Source organism: Bidens hawaiensis, unplaced genomic scaffold, assembly GCF_021521415.1.
Source record: "Bidens hawaiensis isolate Kalapana, Puna unplaced genomic scaffold, B.hawaiensis_p1.1 tig00019096_1, whole genome shotgun sequence".
Classification (NCBI taxonomy): Eukaryota; Viridiplantae; Streptophyta; class Magnoliopsida; order Asterales; family Asteraceae; genus Bidens; species Bidens hawaiensis.
In genome coordinates this window covers 293,616-303,824 of record NW_027492903.1, presented here as the reverse complement: position 1 = coordinate 303,824, position 10,209 = coordinate 293,616, and the positions used below count along the sequence as shown (strand labels likewise).

Sequence of the window (10,209 nt, the reverse complement as noted above, 5' to 3'; positions counted from 1 at the left end):
CTCAAGTAAAACAAAACATTCACAAAATTGAACGGGTTAACCTATTATTTTTTTTTTGTCAACTGGCAAAGTCAAGAAGCATCTCAAACTTATAAAATTTTTGTTATGGTGCAGCTCAAAACTATTATTATATGAGAAATATTCTCCAAAATTGGTTCATAACTAAATTGTATACATATATGATATTAAGAATAAATTTTCAACAGATGGAGTGTTCGTATGTATGTTTTTGCACGTGCATTATTTTTTCATTAAGTCCATTTAAAAGAAATCATTTTGTGATATAAATAAAATCAATTTATGTATAACGCTACATGCATAGATGTAATACATTTTTCTATATACATTATGTATCACTGTATTTGTAACTTAATTATTTAGATCATACAATGTGTTACACGAGCTCAAAAGCTAGTTTAATGATAAAGAACGACCCTATACGTCCGCTATTGCGAACAACGATAGCGATGGGTGGCCCAAACTCATCGTCTCATGTTTCGGGAAAACCCACCGGCCTAAGACCTACTACGATAAAATCTTATTGTGGTCAGATTTGAACTTGAGTCCTTTAACTCAATTCTTCACTTTTTCAATTTCTCTTTAACATCAGTTGAACTAAAGGTTATAGACAAAGTTTCTAAACAATGCTTATTGTGTAATTAGTTATAGAAATTATAACTAATGGTGATGCATATCAATTCAAAATGTGCAGTTTTTTGATAATTTGAATTATCATTAAGTTTAAGTTATAAATAAAGAGAAATATATGTACGATGCATGCTAATTCTTATGGTCTTAGCATGCTTGAAACACGTTGCTTTGGATAAATAATATTCCACTAAAAGTTTCTTTCCATAAAGTTTTATTAGGTATGTTTCTCTAACAGTAAAATTTTTATTAAAAAGGAATCTGGCTAGTAAAACTGTAAGAGACTGGATATGACGGGACATAATTACAAACCGATCAAACCCTCTTCAGAATATTTGCATATGACTTAGTTCCATTGTCGTTGTGAGTCTGCGTATTTCCCCATCTGCTCATGTCTTCTCTTCAAATACATCAACAGTTAGACAAACAACATGGTTCAGTTCTTTAACGTCACGATCAAACCTAGCCAACATCTGCGAATATATAAGTGTATATACATATATTGTAATTATAATTTCACATATAACATAATATATATGGTCAGGTTATTTCCGTAATAGTTATATACCTAATATTCATTATGAGATATCTATATACAATTTATCGGATTTATGTAAGTAATAAGTTCGTCTAGGTTGTCAAGCCATGCTAAGCTTGATATGTGATACTCAAACTCATTTGCTAATTAACGAGCTTCAGTTTAGGCTCTATACTCGAACTCCTTGACTCGAATGAAGTTTTTAATAAGTTGATCTTGAGTAACTTACGAGTGTTTCGGCTTATCTATATTTTATACCCTTTGTTTGTATTATGATTTTCTTATTTTGTTATAATCATCTCACAATACTCATCATGTTGTAGTAAACTATATATTATCTTTCCCTTTTTTTTAATTAAAATCAATTAAAGTTGGTCAAGATATCTTTAATTTTGTAATCCAAAAATGATTTTGATGACGTATGATGAATTATGATAAAGAAGTTATTTATTTCAAGTTTAATAGCAAAAACTTTAGATGACATTTTGACTAGTGATGAATGAAAATCGATGGCACCGCATTAGGACCACACTCCAATCCAACTCTAGCTTCTGGGTCCAACAAAATCTGACTTCCTTGTACAACTACGTATACATTACCACCAACACACATTTCACTTTTAAATATTTTTATTTATTTATTTATTTATTTTTTATTTAACAAAATAAAGAGGGGGTGTAAATCCATATTACAACATGTTAACTTGTTTGACTTGTTTAAATAAATGTATTACACGGGTTCGTTTGAGTCTTAGCACAAATAAATATATAGCTAGTTTAACCTACAACAAATTTAAGTTTTTTGTATGATATTTTTCAAAGAAACATGTGTATGGCTCATTTAACCCATTTTATTATTATCCGTGAACTCATTTGACACGTTTGCAACTTGATTACAACATGCCAATCCATTTGATTTGTCAGGATAAATGTATTAAATGGATCGTGTAAGAGTTAGGGTGTATGTCTTAACAAGCATAAATGTATAGGGCGTTCACCTCATCACAATTTTCAATCTTCTTGTATGGTATTTTTCACATATATCCGTTTACGGCATGTTTAACCCCTTTATCTACAATCCATGATCCATGTGTTGGAAATCATGCCCAAAAACATGAATATAATATTTTAACTCATCTAATATTGTCTCTTTTCTAATTTATTATAAATCTAAACACAATCCTAACCAATCTATATATACTAAAAAAGTAATCGCAGTTTTCATCCATGTGGTTTGTTCAAATCTGCGGTTTTAGTCAAATAATTTCAAATTTGTGATTTTCGTCCCCGTGGTTTCATTTCACTTGCAATTAAACCCGAATTCATTAACCCCGTTAAATCTGCTCGTTAAAACCATCAACACACCCTTCACTTGAGGGGCAGTTTTGTCCTTTTTTTCACCGAATACACCCCAGCCCCTCATGTGAGGGGGCTTGCGAATTACGATTGGGTTTATTTAGGAAGAAAAAGGACAAAAATGCCCCTCATGTGAGGGGCATACTGATGGGTTTAACGACCAGACTTAACGGGGTTAGTGAATTCGGGTTTAATTGCAAGTGAAATGAAACCACAAGGACGACAATCGCAAATTTGAAACTATTGGAATAAGCCGCAGATTTGGACAAACCATAGGGACGTAAACTGCAGTTCACTCATGCTAAAATAACCATACTAATCCTACTCAAACTAAACATAAACTTGACATACTCAAACTCAAAACTCTAACTACTACTTTCGAGACTAGATAAACTTGCAAAACATTTATAGATGTTTAAACTATTAATTAAATCCTAATTAAATTCTTTCACCTAACCCATTCATCTTTCTTGATAACTCGTTTCAAGATTAACTTCCAACACCATGAACCTACTTTTGGCACGAATGCAACTTGATTAAAAGTCGTCAACCTGCTTAACTCGTTTACATTAAAAAGTGAAAAAAACTGTGTATGGGACAAGGCTTGTGTCTTACACACGAATAAATATATAGGTCATTCAACCATCACAAATATTAATCTCCCTGTATTATTTTCTTAAAGAGACCGGTTTACGACCACTTTAACATGTTTATCACAACTCACGAACATGTTCATGACTCGTTTAACAACATGTTTATCACAACTCACGAACATGTTCATGACTCGTTTAACGCATTCGCAACTTCATTTCAACCCGTCAACCTGCTTGACTCGTTCAAATAAATACAAGTAGGCATTTTTTAATTATTATTAGATAAATCTATATATAGGTCATGATCATAACTCAATACAATTGAACCCTTTTAAACTTTAAAAAAAGATCAGATAGTGAATTTGGTATTTAAGTTCCAGAAAAAGTTTGGCCAAGAAAAAAGTTGAATGGTGGTATTTGATGATTGATTGAGGTGAGAGAAATTAAAAAAAATAAAAAAAAAAAGAATATAATATAAAAAAAGGTACACTTGTAACACTACAGTAACAGTCAAGTTGCAGCAAAGAAAGAAGCTGAAAACCATTTACAAGAAATCTATTGAATAACCCTAAAGATCCAACCTTTGATCTCATTCAGTTTACACACAAAACCACTTCCCATATATATATTTGCTTGCATCCACAAATCTTGGTTACCATTTAAAGAAACTGAAACCCAGGTGTTTTAGCTTCAAAGATGGTTACTTTTTGACTTAAATCCATGAATCTTGGTGAAATAGATCTGGGTTTTTGTTAGGGTTTATGTTTATGAAGTTTCAAGATTACAAAAGCCTGCAAGATTAGGATTTTTTTCAGTTTTTCAACTGTTTTAGCTTCAAAGATGCTAGCTTTTTGAGTTAAATCCAAGAATCTTGGTGAAATAGATCTGGGTTTTTGTTTATGAAGTTACAAGATTATAAAAGCTTGCAAGATTAGGTTTTTGTAGGTAAATGAGGTGAATTTATTGGTGGGTTTGTATCAAGAATCAAGATTATTATTGTTACTTTTTTTGGGGGGAATGATCAAGATCAAGATCAAGATCATATGAAGTGGAAATTGGTTTTGTTTTGTAGTACGACCGGTTTCGGTTGAAGAAAGAAAGATTGTTGGTGAAAAGAATCATTTAAGTGGTCCCTTTTTCATAGGTTTAAGGAATTTAGTGAGATTCTTGTTTGTTTATAGAATTTTTCTTGTTTCAAGATCTGAAAATGAAGTTAGCTGCTGTTGGATTTGGTCAGCAGTTGCCTGAAGGTCTGCTTTTATTTTTCCATATATGAAGTTTAGTTTTTATTAGTTTCAGTTTATAGTTGGTTTTTAGTCGTATGTTCACCGTTAAATTCGGCTCGTTTTGATGAAAATTCTGGGCTGGTTTTGCATTGTATCGGTTCGGTCTTGGTGGCTTGAGTAATTTCTTTAACCTTTTGTATTTTTCAAATTTTAAAATAATAAAATGATAAAGATGGTTTATGATTATGATGTGTACTCATAATAACAAATTCCAAAATTTTTTTAAAAAGTGTATAAATAATAATAGTTCAAAAGGCTCATTTTGGTTTAAACCGCCAAATCCAACCCGTGAACCGGCCCGTTTGTTTCTTAAACGGGGAAAACCAGCCGACTTGCTCCGGTTTGTGCGGTTCAGTCTGGTTTCAAGTTTCAACGGTTATGAACACTCTTGGTATCTTAGATTAGAATTTGAATTTTTTTATAAATAGTTAGTAATTCATTATTAATAACTTCCATCATGATTTTAAGTTTATCTAGATGTTATTACTTATTAGGCTAACATTAGTTTATAAATTATGGATTCTTAAGCGTGTTAAAAGTTATATTCTTTTGTGTGATTTTGTCTTCAGGGGAGAAAAGATGTTTGAATTCTGAACTTTGGCATGCTTGTGCGGGTCCTCTTGTTTCCCTTCCGACAGTCGGAAGTCGTGTCGTTTATTTCGCGCAGGGTCACAGTGAGCAGGTAGTGCTACCAGACTTTATTTAACCCGTTTTGGGTCTTATTTCAACCCGTTATTCCGGATATCTTTTAACAAAAAAGGTAGCTTAAAACAAGCCCAAATGGACTAAATATGTTATGTCGACCCGTTTGGTTTTGGACGGGTCGGCCTGTTTAACTTTTTCTAAAATTTGGACAAAATTGCTTCGGGTCTTATTTTGACCCGCTTACTTATAAACGGCTGATTCAGGTGCAAAATGTGTTATTCTGACCCGTTTACTTATGAAAGGGTTGGCCCGTTTAACTTTTTTCTAAATTTTAACAAAAATACTCTTGGGTCAACCAACTGCATCCCGTATTGTTTATAAGTAAACGGGTCGATTGATGATATCTTTGAACAAAAAAAATAGCTTAAAACAAGTCCAAAGGAGCGAAATGTGTTATATCGCCTCCATTTACTTATAAACGGGTCGGCCCATTATTTTTTCTAAAATTTGAAAAAAATTGCTTCGGGAAAACCAAATCCCGCTTCCCATTGATGTAATGTTTCTAATTGTATCTTATGTAGGTTGCTGCATCAACAAATAAAGAAGTCGATGCTCATACTCCGAATTACCCGAGCTTGCCTCCACAACTCATTTGTCAACTTCACAATGTCACAATGCATGTAAGCCCGGCCCGGCCTATTAAAAATTGTTTTGTAATATTTTATTTATTTATTTTTGGATTCCCACAATTATTTTGTAAAAATTTTGTATCAGGCAGATGCAGAGACCGATGAGGTTTATGCTCAGATGACATTGCAACCATTGAACTCCGTAAGAACTTCCCATTTTATTGTTTAATAAATGTGTTGAAATTTGTTTATAATTCATTTTAGTTTAGTTTAATATATATTGTTTATATAGGAAGAGCAAAAAGAAGCGTTTCTTCCGGCGGATTTGGGTGCCCCAAACAAACAACCAACAAATTACTTTTGTAAAACGTTAACAGCAAGTGACACGAGCACTCATGGTGGATTTTCGGTTCCTCGACGTGCAGCTGAGAAAGTGTTTCCTCCACTGGTGCGCTAAACTCTGTTCCAAAATAAATTAATAAATAAATACAAATAAAATAAAATCAGTCATATGATGTGTTTCATCAAGACTAAATTTTGAGTTGGGGCAGCTGTTTTGACCCGTTTATCTGTTATTGGGCCGGATCGGGTTGTGAATTATAACTCTTAACAGGTCAAATTGGTTGATCCGGGTTGTCGTAAAAATAAAATAGCTTAAAGAAAGCAGGTCAAACACATAAAACCTCATAAATCAGTTTATTCATAAATGTAGATTATTATTGAAATAATCATCATAAAAGTAGGTTATTATAACTTTTTTTATGAGAGTTTAGGATAAAAAAAAAATTTCCGGCCCACTCAGCCCACTCGAACATTTTACCACCTCTAGTTTGTCTAGAATGACTTAATTTTTGTTTAAATCTGCAGGACTTCACACAGCAACCTCCATGCCAAGAACTAATCGCCAGAGATTTACACGATAATGAATGGAAATTTAGACACATTTTCCGCGGTACGCTTGCAACTTGATTCGTTTCACAAATACATGACTCCTGCTTGCAAGTTGCAACTATCCCACATCATTGATCTGTTTTTTTACACCATTTCAGGACAGCCAAAGCGCCATCTTCTAACAACGGGTTGGAGTGTTTTTGTGAGTGCAAAAAAACTTGTTGCGGGTGATTCCGTCTTGTTCATATGGTAAGCACTTTGCATCTGAACAGTTCAGACGCAGTTCAAACCATCAAAAGCTCGAAACGATCCGGGCTCGTGCTCGAGCTCTTGTAAGCTGAACGAGCCAATGTCGAGCTTAGTCAAGCTCGGGCTCGAGTGCTCGACTCGCTTGTTTACACCCCTAAATTTGAGCGCATTAACTGACCAAGGGTGTTTATGATTTATACAGGAATGAGAAAAACCAGTTGCTGATAGGAATTCGACACGCGAACCGACCTCAAACCGTTATGCCGTCCTCAGTTTTATCTAGTGAAAGCATGCACCTCGGGCTTCTTGCGGCTGCTGCACACGCAGCAGCAACTAATAGCCGATTCATCATTTTTTATAATCCAAGGTATTCATTTTATAAAAAGTTTTATTCAACAAAAACCTGAAAGTTACTAAACCCGACATCCTCCGCAGGGCTTGTCCGTCAGAGTTTGTCATACCGTTGGCGAAGTATATCAAAGCTGTCTATCATACACGGGTTTCGATTGGAATGCGTTTTCGGATGTTGTTCGAAACCGAAGAATCAAGTGTCCGTTGGTATGTTAACAAAAGTTATGTTTACAAGAATGTACTTTAAGTCGGTTTCTATTATGGGAATATTACCTAAAATAGAAACCGACTGAAAGTATGATCCTTGTATGTGAAATAGGGTTAAAAATGAACTAGATGGCTCAGCTTGTTTGTAAACGAGCTGAGCCTGAGCCTACCTTGGTTCGCGTCGTTTACAGCCCTAATTGTAAAACTAGCCTTATTTTCATATAAAAAGGGTGTGTGTTTACTTATACTGTGTATGTTTAATAGTTATATGGGCACTATAACGGGAATCGGTGATTTGGACCCGGCCAGATGGCCCAACTCACACTGGCGGTCCGTTAAGGTCGGGTGGGATGAGTCAACAGCTGGTGAGAGACAACCTAGGGTTTCACTATGGGAGATTGAACCGTTAACCACTTTCCCAATATACCCTTCTCAATTTCCCCGACTCAAACGCCCCTGGCCACCCGGGCTTCCTGCTTTTAACGGTAATTTCCCAAACCTGTAACGCGCTTTCTTGTTTTTCAAAATTTCATATTATGGATAACTAGATATTATTTGTTTGTTGGATTTAGGGATGAAAGAAGAGGATTTAGGAATGAACTCGCCATTAATGTGGTTTCGTGGCAACCCGTGTGACCGTGGGTTCAGTTCGCTTAACTTTGCGGGACTTAATGGGCAAAACTGGCTGCAATCGCCTGATATTTACCAAGCTATGGCTGCAGCCGCGCTACAGGAAATGAGAAGCATTGATTCTTTAAAACCATCAAATCCGTTACAGTTTCAACAACACCAGCCCGTTCCAACTGGGTCGGGCCTGGTTGGGCCAGGCCAGGCTCACATGGTTCATCAATCCCAATCTCATCTTCTTTCACAACAATTGACCCACCAGAATCCATTCTCTATGATCTCTTTGGTTCAAAGTCAAAACTTTACCGAGTCAACCGGGAGCACGGTTAGTCTTTTGGGCCCGTTTTCGCAAGAAACTTCACAACTTCTTAACATGCCTCGGTCCACCTCTATGTTAACTTCCACAGGCTGGCCCGCAAAACGGGTCGCGGTTGACCCGCTTCTTGTATCCGGTTCATCACAGTCTCTTCTTCAACAAGTTGAACAGTTGGGCCCACGGTCACAAATGGGCCTCTCTCATAACACAGATCTTTCACAAACCGCGGTTTCATTACCTCCGTTTCCGGGAAAAGAGTGTTCGATTGGTCATGAACCGAACACCGATCCACAAACTAATCTTTTATTTGGAGTTAACATAGACAACCCGAATCTTTTTCTGCACGGTGGTGATGGTGACTCGTTGACCATGCCGTTGACTTCTTCTGGTTATAACATGAGTAATGCGGGAAATGAGTTTTCAATGAACCCGACAATGACAACACCTACTAGCTGTATTGACGAGTCGGGTTTCCTTCATTCACCTGATAATGCAGGCCAAACGGTTCAAAATGGTCAAACGGGTCAAACAAACCCACCAAATAGCACATTTGTTAAGGTGAATATTTTTTCTTACTCGTAGATATTCTGTTGTAACAGTTATGGCTGTAAAAGAGCCGAGGCAGGGTGGGGCTTGTTAACAATTCGAGCCGGCTTGTAAAAAGCTCGAGTCAATTCATGGCTTGTCGAGACGGCTCATTTATTTTAATATCTTTTTTTTTACTTTATTATATTATACACACACACACATATATAGATTAAAAAATATTTGAAACATATACATAATGCATAATCTCTATAAACTACATAATTTTCGGTTTAATTAGTTTTGGTATTGTTAATAACAGGTTTATAAATCGGGTTGTTTTGGGAGGTCGCTCGATATGGGAAAGTTCAGCAGCTATCATGAACTGAGAAGTGAATTGGGTCAAATGTTCGGGCTTGAAGGCCAATTGGAGGACCCGAGATCAGGCTGGCAGCTTGTATTTGTTGACCGGGAGAATGATGTTCTTCTCCTCGGTAACGACCCCTGGCCGTAAGTTTCTTGTTTAATAACTTGTTTATCCCGCTTAATTAAACAGGCCGCATTTGGCTTGTTTTACGTTTTTAATTATTTTTATACATATTTTAGTCATGTTTTTTATACATGACATAGTATCAAGTTATTTTTATCTTGACTTAATATATAGTAGTTTTTATTATCTAAACATATATTTAATATATTAAATGAAATTTTATTTATATGATGTTTGAACTAATTCGTTATATAATCAAACAGGGAATTTGTGAACAGCGTGTGGTGTATCAAAATACTGTCGCCACAAGAGGTGCAGCAAATGGGGAAGCTAGGACTCGAGCAACTTAACTCAGTTCAGACACCAAAGCGGTTGGACAATGTGTATGAAAACTATACTCCGAGCCGGCAAGAGTCTATGAGTCTCAGCAACGGGGTTGCATCGGTTGGTTCACTTGAGTATTGAACCAACTCGAGCATAGTATGGTGAGATGCTTGATTATAAGCTTTAGGTACTTATAAAACTGTAATTAATTAATATGATCACTTTATATTTATGTATTTGGACTCTAAATGAGACTGGTTATGTATCATGCATTCTAAGGTTTAGGTACTTAAGAATTCTCGTGTATCTTTTTGTGTTGTAGTTTCGGTTGTTATATGTTTAGGATGGTCTTTGTCTTAATCAAGGCTTATGGCCACGATTAGCACATTCATGCTAGTTCGAAGCTATCGTCGGTAACATCAGTGTTTCATACTACAATTTTCGAGACTTTCTCACAACTTGTAAATAATATTTGAACTCTCATCACTTGTAAATAATATTCTTAAAGATTTAAAACTTGAAAGAAGCAGCATAT

General features: G+C 35.5%; 1 protein-coding gene across 1 annotated transcript; it reads left to right on the top strand.

The window, feature by feature from the left end:
* The first annotated feature begins 4,258 nt into the window (after positions 1 to 4,258).
* Positions 4,259 to 9,876, top strand: LOC143557735 (auxin response factor 6-like). Its single transcript, XM_077046739.1, has 13 exons — positions 4,259 to 4,384; positions 4,990 to 5,102; positions 5,647 to 5,745; positions 5,840 to 5,896; positions 5,987 to 6,142; positions 6,562 to 6,646; positions 6,744 to 6,834; positions 7,037 to 7,201; positions 7,270 to 7,392; positions 7,657 to 7,877; positions 7,965 to 8,893; positions 9,183 to 9,370; positions 9,614 to 9,876. The coding sequence occupies exons 1-13, from the start codon at positions 4,342 to 4,344 to the stop codon at positions 9,813 to 9,815; spliced, it is 2,472 nt and encodes an 823-aa protein (XP_076902854.1). The 5' UTR covers positions 4,259 to 4,341; the 3' UTR covers positions 9,816 to 9,876.
* The last annotated feature ends 333 nt before the right edge of the window (positions 9,877 to 10,209 follow it).

What these genes read in the sequence shown, in the direction of transcription:
- LOC143557735 (XM_077046739.1), top strand. Translation starts at nt 4,342, where the DNA reads ATGAAGTTAGCTGCTGTTGGATTTGGTCAGCAGTTGCCTGAAG. An exon ending in ATTTAGACACATTTTCCGCG is followed by an intron (nt 6,647 to 6,743) that starts GTACGCTTGCAA and finishes ACACCATTTCAG; the next exon opens with GACAGCCAAAGCGCCATCTT. An exon ending in GAAGAATCAAGTGTCCGTTG is followed by an intron (nt 7,393 to 7,656) that starts GTATGTTAACAA and finishes TATGTTTAATAG; the next exon opens with TTATATGGGCACTATAACGG.